The 17,836-nt window shown below is 38.6% G+C and overlaps 1 protein-coding gene across 2 annotated transcripts in view; it reads right to left on the bottom strand.

Annotated features, from left to right (window-relative positions):
• Positions 1 to 17,836, bottom strand: part of ankrd55 (ankyrin repeat domain 55) — a 53,528-nt gene that overhangs the window by 24,027 nt on the left and 11,665 nt on the right. For both annotated transcript variants that reach the window (XM_012966126.3, NM_001079397.1), the window contains 3 exon segments: positions 7,320 to 7,439; positions 4,116 to 4,246; positions 2,597 to 2,706 (listed from right to left, as the gene is read on the bottom strand). In XM_012966126.3, coding sequence (XP_012821580.1) covers positions 2,597 to 2,706; positions 4,116 to 4,246; positions 7,320 to 7,439 — 361 coding nt within the window.

The raw sequence follows: 17,836 nt of genomic DNA, 5'->3' as shown, positions 1-17,836 counted from the left end.
CACTGTGTCTCATCTGTCATACATTTATTCTAGTGCTGTCTGCTCAGAACGAGCCGAACTGCAGATCTAGCTAAACAAGGCATACAAACAAGGCATATAAATAGCCAGTTTCCAATTTCCAAATTTCAAATTCACCATAAAAAATAACATGGCAATGGCAAATAAATGGAAATGATTTAGTAGCCTTTAAATGTTGTAAAGGAAAAATGCTGTGAGGTTTTTGCATGTTCCCATTGCGGCACAAGTACCTCTGATCAGTTACCCTACTGATAAATAGCACCACCTTCCCCAAAAATAACAAGTTGGTTCTAAGGTTGCCATAAAGGATACTGGCTTCTTGACTTTTATCAGTTTTCTTTATTAATAACACTCAGTAGCTTAACTACTCTGATGGGCCCCCCTGCAGTGTAGACTCACCCAGCCCCCATGCCCCTGTCCTGATTTGTCCCAACCCCGCCCGATCACATATAAATCCTCACTTCCGGACCACTCTTCTACCTATATGCAGCAGTGGATTGTTACACCACTGATAACATTGGCTACAAGCATAATTTTTACCAGTGGGCCACTGAAGTACAGGCCATGTTGGAAGTCTAGGGTCCCCTGGCAGACAGAATGAGGGCCGTGTTTCAATAGCTAGGAATCTAACCACTGTATTATTAGAACCCCTATTCTGGGGGTTCTGTAGGTTAAACAAGACAATTTAATTAAGTTGCCATCATTCCCATGACTCTGGAACTTACAATCCCACATACACCTGCACCAAAGTCATTTACATCAGAGCTCATTAAGGTTCCTGTTTTTTGTTTTTTTTTAAAAGCTTGGAACCCTAGTGCTGCAAGGGAAAAACGTAACCATTATTCCACTATACTGCCCACATGTATAAACTGTGCTTCACACAGACTTGTGTTCTTCATGACAACCCCTCTCTCCCTTGTCCACTAAGTCTCTCTCCAAATGCATACAGGCAGCTATGTTGCATAATGCTGTCTCTCTTCAGCCTAAAATATACATTAGGCTTTTTATAACACAGGGACCATAGCTAGCAAGTCATATATACCAAGCAGCCAATCACAGTTACATGTAAAGATGGGTAGGGGTGCCAAACAAGCAACTCTTTATCAAACCTGGCACCAACATACTGGGCCAAAGCGGGATGATCTGATCATAATGGGTGCCTTAGGATACCCATCAGGAGAGTCACGTTAGCACTGACGTGGTCCCTGCCTGAAGGTATTTTGAAACCTGTCCAGTAGATATGTGGTTGGTTTTTGGCCAGATATGGTTGTGCAGGCTATCAGAAAGGCATCATAGAAGAGACAATGACCTGTCAACTTATTCTGGAGAGCCTGAGTTGTCAGCTTTTATCGCCAGGAGGTCAGAAACATTGATTTGTCTATAACATATGTGAAATAAAGGCGGTTTTATGAATATGAAATGGGATTGCTGCAATTTCGATATATTGAAGTTTGAAGGTATGAGGAGGTGAGCATATGATGCTGCATGCATCCCTCTGATAAACTTCTCACAAGTGTCCTGGAAACCCATTGTATTCAGCCCATTTATGGCCAGCTTTATATGCATTCCATTGTAAGTATTTAAGTGTGTAATCCCAAAAGTATTCATGTGTATCTTATGAATGTATACGCAGGGCACAGGTGTGTATATCCCAGACCTACAGCAAGAGAAGGATCATACCACACCAGCAGGCACTTATGGATCCCAAAAGTATTCATGTATATCCCACCAATGTATTCGCAGGGCACAGGTGGGTATATCCCAGACCTACAGCAAGAGAAGGATCATACCACACCAGCAGGCACTTATGGATCTCACAGACAGGCTTATATAAATGAAATGCAAACTTTATTCTCGACTAACAAAAGACAGTCTTACCAGCCTATGATTAAGTGCTCCATACACAAAACATGTAATGCTATGTCTTTAGTTAGTCAAGAATAAGTTTGCATTAATTTTACACAAGCCTATCTGTGGGATCCATAAGTGCCTGCTGTTTCGCCTGTGGTGCAGCTTCACATGCAGACAAGGTTCAGTAATACCAAGAAATGTTTTAATCCATACATACATACATACACACAGCTATTATAGCATTACCAAATACAAGTTAGTAGCACAATCACTACTATCAAATTGTTTTAAATATATATATATATATACACATACATATTTATTTACCTTGCCTAAAACAGCAATAGTTATACTATAAATACAATGAATGTAAAATAAAAGGCTGCCAGAAAACCTCATATTCCAGAAAGATAATTACCCAGTGGGAGGAAGTAATTAAAATGTTTTTCACTTGTTTTTATGTGTGAATGTTTCATACAATCAATTAATAATGCGAGTAGTAGCTGTATTTTGAAATGTCACTGAGTATTCCCGCAGATTTACCTAAGCCAAACAGCCTCTGTCATGTAGTACACTGTATGTGTAGGTTTTATATTGTTATTATTCACTTATTATTCTTATTATAATAAGTAAAACAAATCAGCACAAGGAGCCTAATTTAGTGTGAAATGTTCATGGTTTTATATTAAGACAATGTTATTTGCCCCTTGTGTAGCAGAGCAGTTACCTGGCATCAGGCTCAGCGGTGGCTGCATGCAGTGGAAGTCGTCCATTTTTATCCGGAATATTCTGTTTGGCGCCATTCCTGAGGAGACTTACGCAGCCTTCTAGCCATCCCTGTAAAGATAATAAAAACAAAACAAATATAAGCACAACAAAACATTGGTTTACTTGTAAAGGGAAACTTCCACTATTTATTTGCAATTGGTGTTATATTTGTCTCATTTATTCTCCTTTCTCTTTCACCTTTATCTAGAACTTCCCCATCCTGTTATGACTTTGTCCTTCTCTCTTTTGCTTCCCATTCTCCCCTTTGACCAGGCTGTTTTTTATGTTGGGGATACCCCTCATTTCTTTTAGCTGTTCCATTTTTCTCTTTCCTCTTCTGGCCACCACCATCCCTTTCCTATTTGTAGCTTCCTGCCATTATAATATCTATTTGGACACTTCTACATCATAAAGATTTTGTACCGCCCATTGGAAGGGGTTGGAGGTTGGGGGAGGTGCAACCCTATAGGCCCACCCATCCCCCTTGTTAAAAGAGGTACAGTAATTGCCATCTTCACAAAAGCCACTGGACAGTGCCATCTATATGGTCCGGAAGGCAGCCCTGAATGAAAAGCAAAAACAAATGTGGTGTGGATATGGGGATATGAATGACCCATACAAAATAGTAATTGGGATAAAGCTAATTCAGTAGAAATACTGTTGAATAAATACATTTTAAATACAAGCCACCTTTTCAATAGCAAATAACACAGAAATAATAAACATTGTATTCATTTCTCTTCAGTTGCTTATGTCTTTATGCTTTTGTTGGACCTAGACAGTCATTCTTCTTGCTGTAATACATGTGAAAACTTATTTTACATTGACCATTGCACAGTTATTATTACTATCGGTTACATTATTATTTATAGCAATCATTTCTAAACTGTGTGGCTGACCCCATGGGGCTTAATCAGTGGAGGGGGCCCTACCTGAATAGCAATTATGATGTTATATGGTTTTGGATGTTTAGTTACCGTCTTGAATAACCCTGAAACTATAATTAATAAAACCATGTTTTATATATAATATAGCTTTATCCTTGTCATGACCAATGGCAAATGTTGGACAAAAAAGTGGTGGCTAAACCCAAACCTCTGGCTTTCAGTATACTTGCTAACAAGTGGAATCATTTTGCGTAGCCAGCAAAGCTCACTTCTGATGGGGGCACTATCACTACCCACGCCAGCCTCCCCTATACCATCATGGAACCCTTATGATCACCTTAAAGGACCACTTGGGAATTGTTTTATTAGATTTATGAAGTGGAATTGTTATATAGTCACATGGAGCACAGGTAATACTTGACTTTACAGCCAATGAGAACATATTTTTGTATACTGAAGTCACAAGTAAAAGAAAATACTTTTGTTAAACAACTCCATGTCAAACAATAACAGATTCTGGGTGTTGTTTAGGTGGAAGAATCACTGCTGTGCATACCATGTTCATTTGATTTGCAATGAAACCGACCCTACCAGATAAGTTGCTACTGATAAACTTGTTCTCCCACAGGCATCTTGAGTATTAATGTTTGCTCCCATTTTCAATAATAATTTGACGGTATCAACTTGACGTCCCGACACTGCATGCATCAAGGGGGTGCAACCTTTAAGAATGGAAATAAGAAATATAATAACCTGATAAAGAAGATTTAAGGTACATTTTATATGGATATTCTAAAACCTAAAGAAGAATGAAACCCTAAGGCCCTACTAAGACAGTATTTTATATACTGTATGTACTGCACTAACTTAAAGGTTTAGCATCTCTCTAACAGCAATGATCCAGGCCTTGAATATTGTTCACAGGGGCCCCCTATCTTGGATTTTCTTAGGAGTGTCAGTGACACTGCACATGCTCAGTGTGCTATGAGCAGCTGTTGAAAGGATAAGCTAAAAAAGGAGGTTCATTTTGCCATAGAAGCTGATACTACAGGGCTAATGTTTACATTTTAATGCTAATTGCACTGGATTTGGAGCTGCCATGTAGTTAATCTGCATTAATTACTAATCAACCTTGTTCTGAGAATTATATACTGTGTATATTTACTGTACATTGTGCGATGGTCCATAAGCATTCTCTGTTTACCAATTTGAAAAGATACATATTCCCGTTGCCTGCTAGTGGCATAATTAGAAGTTATACACGTATACATGGCATTGGAGCAAAAATGGTGTGCCCAAAATTACTTGAAAGTTAAACTGTTCTAGTAGGTCTGGACTGGGAGTCAAAAGAGGCCCTGGCATTTCAAGTATACAAAGGCCCAAACAGCCTAAATATGGAACTAAATATTAGCTAGGGACCCTCCATATTCCTGGGTCCCACCAGCAGTCCAAGGGTCTGCTCACATTATTTCTTTAATAACAGTTACATTGTGTGCTTTGCTTAAAATAAAACATTGGATAATATGCATACAAATCATATTACTAATACACACTGTTAGGAGAAATGTGTAGACATGTGGCACAGTCATTTCAACAGACTGTCTTTCATACATGAAATCAGAGGAATAATTGCCCTTATTCTCACATGTAACTAAAACAGTTAACATAACACATTAGCTCATCTGTAAGTCAAAGTGGCAAATGCTACTGGTTAATAATCACACAACAGAAAGGCGACGAGTAGATATTTGGATAAACGTCTACTTCAAGGAAAGTCAGCCAGATAATTCACAGTTTTTATTTTGTGTTCAATTTTTGCTCTTTCTGTTATTATTATTTATCAATTTTACACTATACATTATGTTATATATTATAATTATATATTATGCTGATTGCTGTGCTGTTGGGGCATTAATAAATGTGTTCTGCATGTCCTTAGAGGCTATGATTTATTTACTTATTGTGGATAAAGGCATAATTGATTTTACATTTGGTCCCACCTCTTTAGCTATTCAAAGTATATGCAAGAAAAAGGGAAAAAGATATACCACAATCTGTACTGTTACGCACTAGGAACAATACTATCTTCTTTTTTATTCATCTCCTTAGGATCTAGTAATGTAAAAAGTGCAAAGGATCTTATTTTAATATTGGGTTTCCAAGTGATGTGAATGCAGATGTAATGGAGAACTGTTGTTTAAGTGACAGTAACTATATATTTACTATCTAATCCCAACTGTTATGTCAGAGCATTAGAGAGGAGCCCGAGAGCTACCATGGAAATGGCACAATAATATGGACTCTGCCTTTGTGCTGATTGTACCTGCTCTGCTTGTGCTGATGAGGCAAGAGCGTTCAGGTCACAATAATTCATTACTTGTGATCCAAATGTAAAAAGACTTGGAGACAGCGTCGGACTGGGAAGCCGGGGTACTGGGAAAAATCCCGGTGGGCCCCTGCGGCCCAGATCCGACCCCCCCGGGCACTCCTGTGATCCACCGTTTCCCTCCCCCGATGTGCCGCAGGTAAGTTTCTTTTAGAAGCACTCGGGGGAGGGGGTCAGAGGGCGTTGGGGGCCTCTGCGGGGGGTGGGGTGAAGGTGGCAGAGGGGGCTATTGGGGGGTGCACACAAGCATCATAAAAGTTGAGGTGGAGGTGCCAAATAAGCGCAAACTTCAGTGGCATTTTTGTTCACTACTACATATATATGTCCGCCAGGAAAGACTGCACATTTTCAAACACTGTTAACACCACATAGAAATAAACAAATAAAAACTTAGCACATCCTAAATCAGGCCTGGTCAGTGCGTGTCAAAAATAACATGTGTTTTCTATTGGTGTCTGCTCATAACGTGCACAAATTACATTTGGTTATCATCCATGTTATTATTATTTGTTCTATGACAGGGATCCCCAACCTTTCTTACTAATGAGCCACAGCCAAATGTAAAAAGACTTGGAGAGCAACACAAGCACCATAAAAGTTCATGGAGGAGCCAAATAAGGGATAAGATTGGCTATTAGGCAGCCTCTGTGCACACTATCAGCTTACAGGGGCTTTATTTGGTAGGGAATCTTGTTTTTATTCAACCAAAACTTGCCCACAAGTCAGGAATTCAAAAATAACTCCCTGGTTTGGGGGCACTGGGAGCAACATCCAAGGGGTTGGGGAGCAACATGTTGCCCCCAAGTCACTGGTTGGGGATCACTGATCTAAGGCAATTGCTATGTAAACCAGATTTGCCATTAACAAATGTAAACTTGATTAAGGTCCCTTAGCACCTGTTTCTCTGATGATCCCACACAGCCCTTTTCAGATACTGATTAGGATTTGATATTGGAAAATATTGACTAAATAAAAGGAATTGTTGGGACACACATACAAATTTCACTTATGTGGCTTATGATAACCATAGGTATACATTTCCTCTGCCTTTACTGCATCTTACAATGTAATAAATATATATATATATATATATAATGTAAGGTGCAGGATTTCAACTGTGGTGGATTTGAAGAAGACATACGGGCTCATATACCACTGGCAGATAAAGGTGCAAAAGAAAAGCAAACATGAGCAGAGGCTCAAATGGAAAGTGTATGGCAGCAAGTATAAAAAATAAAAATATAAAATAAGCTATGGGGACATGATCATTCCCAGGATGGATTTTCCTGCTTTATGCAATTTATTTCTCTTTAGATTGGGACTTGTCCATTAAACAGACAGAGACATTTATAGAATTTTATTCTAGAACTTTATTTCTGCTTAGTCTGATGGGTTCTTTGTGTTTTTACCTTCATTGTCACAGTATTCTAATATTGATGGATCTTCCCGGATGATTGCTGTCAATGTGTTGACATCTCCATTAGCTGATGCTTGGTAAACCACTGTTAGGTCAATCTCTTCTGAATCACCTTAAAGCACAAAGAACTAAATATATAACAAAACTGTAATGCAACATAGAGAATTTAAATGGCAGCTTTGACACATATTTTTTTTTATCCATTACATGTTTTAAAAAAGGATATGTACAGACAAAGGCACCAGCTTATGGAAAGAGCAAACTGCTTGGCAACTATTGTTTAAAGGAATACTGTCAGGGGAAAACATGTTTTTTTTCAAAACGCATCAGTTAATTGAGCTTTTCCAGCAGAATCCTGTATTGTAATCTGTTTTTCAAAAGTACAAACAGATTTTTTATATTTCATTTTGAAATTTAGCCATGTTTGTCATTTCCCAGGGTACCACAGCCATGTGACCTGTGCTCTGATAAACTTCAGTCACACTTTACTGCTGTGGTGCAAGTTGGAGTGATATCCCCCCCCTCCCAGCAGCCGATCAGCAGAACAATGGAAAGGGAGCAAGATAGCAGCTCCCGTAGGTATCAGAATAGCACTCAATAGTAAGAAATCCAAGTCCGGCTTGGGACTCCTCCAGTTACATGGGAGTAGGAGAAACAATAGGTTAGCTGAAAGCAGTTCTAATGTGTAGCGCTGGCTCCTTCTGAAAGCTCAGACTCAATGCACTGAGATGGCACCTACGCACCAATATTACAGCTAAATAAATACATTTGTTGGTTCAAGAATAGCATTTTCAATGGCAGAGTGAATTATTTGCTATGTAAACAGTGTCATTCAGAAACAAAAAGTACCCCATAAAAATCATGACAGTATCCCTAAATATCATAACATTTAGCTCAGCACAAAGATATCAGCATTTGGGAGTGGAAAGTATAACAGATATACACAAATATGTTCATGGGATGTGCACAGAGATTTTTCACTCTTCAAAAAATTGTATTCCACATTTTTTAAATGGAGTTTGTGCTCAAGTGAACAGTAAAATAAGCAATTATATGCCAGGGAACACTTTATGGGAAATGTCTTTACAAGTGTTTGAAAATTGTCTGTGACGAAATACATAATAGACCATTCTACTATTTGCCTGGTTGGATACTCAAGTTGTGGGCAAAATGGAGCCAATGATCAGATCAAATGATTGGATGCAATATTATTCTTCACCCAACGCAATCAATATCTAAATGAACCCTGATCAGATCATTTGGAAGGTGATCAGACAGGTCTCATTCACAGGACTATCTGCCAATTTGGTTAAGAGAAACAAGGTTCAAACGCTTATTTATCAATTTTCAAATGAGTACATTTTAGAGTTTTTTGTCAGTTCAAAAGTTTCCTTATTTATCAAGAAATTGAATATAAAAATTTTTTGTTTAACCTAAACCATGAAAAAACTCAAATGCATTGAATTCATAAACTCAAATTGAATAACCACATACATTTTTCCATTCTCCCATTCTCTCATGAACTTGCAAGCTTTTAGTTGCCAAAGTTTTACATTCCAGTTTTTCCGTTAATAAATATTGACATTCGAGTTTTTGAAACCATAATTTGAGCTTGGGAGGTTTAGTGCAAAAAAATTCAAATTGTGGCAAAAAGTCAAATTCAAGCATTTATAAATCACCCTCTTAGGGGCAGATTTCTCAAGGTGTGAAATTAGGGGGCATTTACTAACCCGCAACTTTTTTGGGTCGAGGTTTTTGACATGAAAAAAAGTTGCAAACCCAGAAAAAGTTGCGGGAAGTAAATACCTTCTAATTTCACCTTGATAAATCTGCCCCTTAAGAGGGTGATTTTTTCTGTAGTGGAATACTCCCCACTATGCTGGTCCCCATGAGTTACATCCAAGAAAACTAAAACTGAGATCACATAAAAATCTCAATTTTTTTTTTCTTGTCATGTTTTTCCAAACTCAGATTTTTTAGATTTATCAATTAAACAAAAAAAGTCATTTTGACATTTTACTGCCAATAGATTCGCCACATTAGTGCCACTTAGAACACTATATTTATTCTGCAGAAAGCTTTACTATACCTGAGAAAAAAGCCCTAGAAGCTTTCTCCATTTGCTTAAGATAGTAGCTGCCATTTTAAATAGCTTCCTGTTTGCAGTCTAGCCCTCATAGCTCAGATCACACATTACTAAGGGAGGGGGAGGGAGTTCTTAGCATTCTTATGGGAGGGGGAGCAGGAGAGGGGAGGGGAAAGCAGGAGAGGAGAGAGCTGCGCAGACTCTGGCCACGGGAATGAGAATTTTTCTGAGAGAAGAAGTCAGACACCCGAACAACATGTTTACAAAAAAGGAGACAAGAAATCCTGTGTTTCTTTTGATAGAGGACTCAGTGCAGCGTTTCTGTGAGTGCTTATTGCTGTATTTCCATAGACCTTTTTGATAACGCTCACTTTACCTTTCCTTCTCCTTTAACTATTTTATTTTATTTCCATTATCACTGAGTTTTTCTTATAAAAAACAAAATATTTCATGTAAACCCAAATATCATGATTGTGTAAAAACATAATTGAATTAAATAGCATTTTTTTTTTACAACTGAGTTTCAGTTTGCAGATTCTCCCCTTGCTTTGACCGTACAGTTACAGATTTGCAGTTGAACATTTATTTGGATTTTCTGTGTTTAATGTAAGTAAGTTTAATGGATGGAATTTGGAGCATAAACAAAAACACAGTCATTATTTGTATTTATGCTTTGAATTATAACAGCATTTCAGTCAAGTGTAGCTCACAGCCTGGGAAAGCAGATGGCTGAAGAGTCCTATTAGTGAAAGAATGGAACCTTTGGCAACCCCTACACATGGATTCTTTTAAATTGGACTCCTACGCTTTAGGTAAATTGTTAACTTTTTATTATCACTTGTTACTTTACTAAATCATATTTGTACTTTAATTTGTATACAGATGGTAGAAAAAAAGACGTGGGTCACATTTATTCAAGGTTTTGCCGGTGCCGGATTGGCCTGTCAGGCTATCTGGATTTTTCCCTGTGGTCCTTGACCTGATTGGGCGCTTTGCACAGAGCATTAACTCTTTTCTACCTTTTTCAAGTTCTTGTGTTTCATTTATTCCCAGCAGTGAGAAAGATAGAATAAAGTTAGTGGAAATGATGGGAAAAAATGCTGCATTACTAGCAAAAAACATGGCGCTCACTTGTGGTCGTGAATGACCCCTTATGATTGTTGTTTTGCATTCAGTATGTTTTGATTCTACTTGCAGAAACAGCTTCAGTTATCGCTGGTGATTTCCTTACGCAGCGAGCGTGTCTGAATAATGCAATTATCTGGCTTTCCATTGCTCATTGCCCATGAAGGCCCTGTAGGGCTTGAGATAAAAAGATTCCATATACATTCAAATATTATTTACTTCAATCTATTACACAATTTGTATCAAACAGAATTGTTACTTGGAGCATAATACTTGTTGTTATACGGCTGTGCTGACAGCCACAATGACTTTTGACATCCGTTTATGTATATGAAGTTCATCGCTTCGGTGTTGAAATTATTTTGGTCGAGATGGTTTATTAGATTTGAGTCCATCGGTGCACAAATAGATTTTTTTTGCTATGCTGGAAAGATGAGTTCATTATAACTAAATTTTATTTTATATTAAGGGCCTACTTTAGGCTACTTAAGGGTAAATAAATGGAATATGAAGATTTTTTTTCAACAGGGTTTATCTTCTGTTTAGATGTGGTTATTAGTTTATTCATGGCTGTGTCTACTTGGTATAGAGTAACCATTTAATACTCTGCATTACTAAAATCTATGGTGCTTTGGACCACCAATCCTTTTTAAATAATTATAAAAGAGGAAACAGACAGGCATCACCATTTCCCGTTGCAGAACAGTTAGAGATTGGTCATGGTTGCACTGATCCAATCTGCTTGCAGATCAATAAGTTGGATTTCTATGGAGCTGGAGGGTCTAGGGCCCACTGTGCCTCAAGGTTGCTAACTCCATTATTGCAAACTCCCTCCTAACACCCCACCACATACCTCCTGTCCCGCTTAGTACCTTCTCCCTCCAGCCCTTTTGTGGCCACTGCAAAGTAATTACAGGGGGAGGCCTCAGATTCCAGACAGGCAGCGATCCTGGGTGCCCCGCCACCCCAGTCCGACCCTGGTTGGTCCATGCTATGTTTGGTTGATGTTGATGACTTCATACACTCACAAATGGGGTCACACACTGACCAGTGATCATACAGTTAACTAGAAAAAATGTCCTGTATATGGCTGGCAAGTAATTAAGAGCAACTTTGTTGCCAGAATTTGCGAAATCCATTGAAATCAATGGGTGGGTTCCATGCAGACCTTTTTCGTGGCTTCTGCTTTTTCGCAGTCACATTTTTCAAGCAAATGACTGTTTTTCCAGGGTAAATTTTTTCTGTCCTATTGACTTTTTTTCAAGCAAAATTTGTTGGAGTCTATGGGTGTTTTGTTATGGTGACTTTTTTGTGCAAATTACACTGGAGTCTATTTTTGTGGCAACAAAATATTTGCTGGTGGCAAAATTTGGAATTTAGCCTCAAATCCACACCTGCTGAAAAATTTAGCTCATCACGAGTCACTTATAATTTAATCTAGATTAGACAGGGCCATTTAATAAATGGGCAAAAGGGGCAATTACCAAAGGCCCACCAGGCCTAGGGGCCCACCATCACTTTTACAAATCCACTGTTTTGCTTTTATTTGGGTTCAGAAGATGGCATTTGTCCAACATGTATAACACTTCCCCGGTCCATTAGGAAGTCACTCCCTTTGAAAAGATATTGGTCATTACATCCTCCCCTGCCAGAATAATCTATACATTTATTAAAATTGCTTTATAACTTGAAAACACCTTTTTTCACCTTCCTTCCAATCCAGTGCTACAGTGTTAGGGTTTCTGAGCTGTGTTCCATTTGTTTGTAGCCATTTAGTCTCCCAGAATTGATGGTTAGCTTGGAGTTTAGCCCATTTAATGATATTAACATACATGTCATGCCACATATCTATATATATCTCTGGCTGTCATTCTATCTAGCTACCCGCAATATATATTATGTATTATCTCTGAGCATAAATAGTGAATGCTGCCCCCCCCAAACATATGCCTGCTTATTCCTGACTGAATCCTGATGGAGCAATCTTGAACCTATATTAGAAGAGAGAATTAGATAGTATTTACCAATTACAATAATTCAGTAACTGATAATAACAAATGTAAATTACCCAAAGCCAAGGTTAATTGCACCACTAGGAACCTTCGTATTAAAGCATAATCACCCTTCCAAGAACAATGAGAGCACAAACAGGTTTAATTAGAAGCACATAGTCCATAATATTAATTATTTCTGTGCTAACAAGATACATTTGCCCATTAGCACTAACAGGATTAAAAACATTAAACTCTTCAACATATAAACCAGGATATTAATAGTTTATGTATATAATCCCTCGGTGTCATCTAAATATAAATCTGCTTGAGTAAGAGAACGTTACTTTGCTTTATGTCCGAAACTAGGTCAGTTACAAGTCGCCAACATCATACAGAAAAATATCTGTCAGATCTGGCCTGTAAGACAAGGGGGATTGCAAGAAAGTGGCATTGCCTTGAGGGCCACTCAAGGGACGCAATTTAGGGTGAAGACACACAGAGCTAGTAAAAGCAGCTACTTGTCACGGCTACAGAAATAGACAATGCTGATCATTTACTGATAACTGTCTCTACGTGTGTTTTAGCAGAGGCAAATCTCAGTATTGTCTATGGCAGGGGATTTTCTGGTGTTTACAAGCCATGACAAGTAGCTGCTACTAAGTAGCTCTGTGTGTCTTCACCCTTAAAGGAACAGTAACACCAAAAAATGAAAGTATATAAAAGTAACTAAAATATAATGTGCTGCTGCCCTGCACTGGTAAAACTGGTGTGTTTACTTCAGAAAGTCTACTATAATTTATATAAATAAGCTGCTATGTAGCCATGGGGGCAGCCATTCAAAGGAGAAAAGGCACAGGCACATAGCAGATAACAGATAAAACACTATTGTATTCTACAGAACTTATCTGTTATCTGCTATGTAACCTGTGCCTTTTCTCCATTTTTCCAGCTTGAATGGCTGCCCCCATGGCTACACAGCAGCTTATTATATAAATTATAGTAGTGTTACTGTAGCAAACACACCAGTTTTACCAGTGCAGGGCAACAGTGCATTATATTTTTATTACTTTAAAGCTCTTTCATTTTTTGGTGTTACTGTTCCTTTAAGCGAAGGATCTTCTCCAAGTTCCATGGATAGTATTGTATTGTGAAAACTTGTTTGATTGTATTTTGAAAACTTACTGCTTGAGACTAGACAGGACTTTGAAAACAGATTTTTAGTGGAAATTAAGGGTCATATTAATGCTAGAAGTTCCTCTAGTCTAGAAATAAATGAGTAATTAAACAGGATTGTGTAGATCAGGGGTCCCCAACCTGATCCAAGTTCAAATGTAAAACGAGTTGTGAAGCAACACAAGCATAAAAAAAACAGTTCCTGGACTTTCCATAATTCAGAGCTCTTTGGATAACGGGTTTCCGGCTAAGGGATCCCATACCTGTACTGCATGTCAATTTTTCTTTTTTTGCCCTTCTATAACTTTTCCTCCTGTCTCTAGTCCCTGTTGAACATTACACATGGTTTGGCACTTTTCTGATCATACATCAGCTTTGTTATGTTATTTCTGTATACCTTAGTGCAGTACACGGCGAGAATTTTAAAGTTTTTTTTTCAATTGAATAAACACAAATTTTACCAAACTCACAAAATTTGTGCTTAATAAAGTAGTTGAAAAAAAATTTGAATACAAAAAACTACAATGTATCGAATTTGTGCATAATTCAAATTTGGCGGGTTTGGGGCAAAAAAAATGTAATTTGAACATTGATAAATCAGCCCTATAGTGAAAATTCCATACCTTGATCATTGCATTTGTTGAAGGCAAATATCAAAATCAAAGAGTGTGGGTTGCGAGTACAAATACTAATCCATTTTTATGAACGTAAAGATAGTTTAAACTATAGACCATGGCCATCCGGATCAACAGATTTCCACTCAAACACTCACAAGTGAGGCCTAAAGTAGGGACTAAGGCTCAGAATGTTTCTATCAGTCTAAAAATATATTTTTAGATTATAAGGTTGGGTAAGTTTATTTCACTGGAATTTTTGGGGGTGTTCTATTCACTACAAAATACATCACTATAAATAATGGGGACTTAACATATGAAAGAGTGAGACCTTTACAAAGTTGTTTTTTTTAAATAAAACTTTATAGTAAGCATTGTCGAGTGACAGTGATTTTTTCATTTTGACAGTTATATATATCTATAAGGATTTTTTTATTAGATGATGCCATAAAGATGTTACCAAGAACTGTTTGTCCTTTACTTGTCCTTTACTGTAGTGAATACATATAGGCAGATGCAATACACTAGCTTTGGAGCACAAAGGGTTACTGCAAAGCTGTGATAGGCTGAAACCTGCCTATAGCCTTACACCACCCTAGCCTATAATAGTGTCATGCCAGCCTCAGGCTTATGTCCAGAAGAAATGCACCAAGTACTGAAGACCAGAAACCTTTGGTTATAATGAGAATAGAAGAAAAAATGAAAACAAATAAAAAGGTTATGGAGAACAGACGAAGTAAATTGCGTTTATATATATATATAATAAATTGTGTGTCCGCACTCTAAACCAGTCCAATAATTGGGTGCTGGATCCACACATGTAAATACCTATAAGAAGGACCAGCACACCAGGTCACATCAATATGTTCTTGTTATTCACCATGTGATCCAACGTTTAGGTCCCTCTTGGGCCCTTTATCAAGGACCATTGTGTAAGTGAAAAGTATAAACTGAAATTGCAAAAATTCAAAAAACACTCAAGTGACATCAATTGATCTCATAGGTACTGTATATATATATATATATATACACTCACCTAAAGGTTTATTAGGAACACCTGTTCAATTTCTCATTAATGCAATTATCTAATCAACCAATCACATGGCAGTTGCTTCAATGCATATATTTCACAATCTGCTCAGTTACTGCGTATGTTACTCAGTATGCGGCAGTCCTATGGGCGAAAATGCCTTGTTGATGCTAGAGGTCAGAGAAGGGTATTAGTATGGTGTTCCTAATAATCCTTTAGGTGAGTGTATATATATACAGTACAATTTATTCCATTAATAAGAAAAAGTAGAAGTGTTAAGAATCACCCTATGTGGCTTAACTCTGAGGTAAAGAAGTTAATAGGGAGAAAAAGGAAAGCTTTTAAGAAATATAAGTCAGAGGGGACAGTAGCTGTGTTTAATGAATATAAACACTGTAACAAGTGTTGTAAAACAGCAATCCGTAACGCAAAGATAGAAAATGAGGAGCGCGTCGCGGCCGAGGCCAAGACTAACCCCAAAAAGTTTTTTAAGTATATTAATAGTAAAAAGATGCAGGTTGAGGGTGTGGCCCCATTGAGTTATAGTAGCAATATGGTTACAGCGGATACAGAAAAGGCAGATGTGCTTAACCAGTTCTTTTCTTCTGTGTATACAGTAGAGGAGCCAGAGGGCCAAGTCCCACCCAATAGCTGCACTGTTGCCTCAGCTCCAACTACACAGTGGTTGGCACAGGATATGGTGCTTAAAGGGTTACACACGATAAATGTAAACAAGGCACCTGGGCCAGATGGAATACACCCTCGGGTACTGAGAGAGCTAGGGGCAGAATTGCAGTGGCCCTTGTTTCTGATATTCTCAGACTCTCTTTCATCAGGTATGGTACCTAGGGATTGGATGAAGGCGAATGTCATTCCCATATTTAAAAAGGGAGTAAGATCTCAGCCTGGCAATTATAGGCCTGTAAGTTTGACATCCGTGGTGGGCAAGTTATTTGAAGGCTTGTTAAGGGATCACATACAAAATTATGTAGTGGAGAATGCCATTATGAGCAGTAATCAGCATGGCTTTATGAAGGACAGGTCATGTCAGACCAATTTAATTGCTTTTTATGATGAAGTAAGTAAGAAGCTGGACAGTGGGGATGCAGTAGATATAATCTATTTGGATTTTGCCAAAGCATTTGATACCGTTCCCCACAAACGACTGCTTTCTAAACTAAGGTCTGTTGGTCTTAGTGAAGCCGTTTGCACATAGATAGAAAACTGGCTACAGGATCGGGTACAGAGGGTGGTTGTTAATGGCACATTCTCTACTTGGAATAAGGTCCTCAGTGGGGTCCCTCAGGGTTCTGTACTGGGTCCACTTCTGTTTAACTTGTTCATAAATGACTTAGGGGAGGGTATTATGAGTAATGTATCAGTGTTTGCAGATGACACAAAACTCTGCAGACCAGTCAATTCTATCCAGGATGTGACATCCCTGCAGCAGGATCTTGGCCAACTGGCAATCTGGGCAGCTAAAAGGCAGATGAGATTTAATGTGGATAAATGTAAGGTCATGCACCTGGGATGTAAAAATATGCAAGCCCCGTATACCCTTAATGGGACTGCACTAGGCAAATCCATAATGGAGAAGGACCTTGGAGTCCTTGTAGATAATAAACTTGGCTGTAGCAAGTAATGCCAGGCAGCAGCTGCAAGGGCAAACAAGGTTTTGAGCTGTATTAAAAGGGGTATAGATTCACGGGAGGAGGGGGTTATTCTTCCCCTTTACAGAGCACTGGTAAGGCCCCATCTAGAATATGCTGTTCAGTTTTGGTCTCCAGTGCTCAAACGGGACATTATTGAGCTAGAGAGGGTCCAGAGAAGGGCAACTAAACTGGTAAAGGGTATGGAAAGTCTCAGTTATGAAGAAAGACTGGCCAAGTTGGGTCTGATTACACTGGAGAAGAGGCGCTTAAGAGGTGACATGATAACTATGTATAAATATATAAAGGGATCATATAATAACCTTTCTAATGTTTTATTTACCAGTAGGTCCTTCCAACGGACACGAGGGCACCCACTCCGTTTAGAAGAAGGGAGGTTCCATTTAAACATTCGGAAAGGATTTTTTACTGTGAGAGCTGTGAAGTTCTGGAATTCCCTCCCCGAATCAGTCGTGCTGGCTGATACATTATATAACTTTAAGAAGGGGCTGGATGGATTCTTAGCAAGTGAGGGAATACAGGGGTAGGGGAGATAGCTCTCAGTACAAGTGAGGGAATACAGGGGTAGGGGAGATAGCTCTCAGTACAAGTGAGGGAATACAGGGGTAGGGGAGATAGCTCTCAGTACAAGTGAGGGAATACAGGGTTATGGGAGATAGCTCTCAGTACAAGTGAGGGAATACAGGGGTAGGGGGGATAGCTCTCAGTACAAGTGAGGGAATACAGGGGTAGGGGAGATAGCTCTCAGTACAAGTGAGGGAATACAGGGGTAGGGGGGATAGCTCTCAGTACAAGTGAGGGAATACAGGGGTAGGGG

The sequence above is a fragment of the Xenopus tropicalis genome, chromosome 1 (assembly GCF_000004195.4).
Source record: "Xenopus tropicalis strain Nigerian chromosome 1, UCB_Xtro_10.0, whole genome shotgun sequence".
NCBI lineage: Eukaryota > Metazoa > Chordata > Amphibia > Anura > Pipidae > Xenopus > Xenopus tropicalis.
Note: the sequence above shows the minus strand (reverse complement) of the source record. Positions and strands in the feature narration are given on the sequence as shown.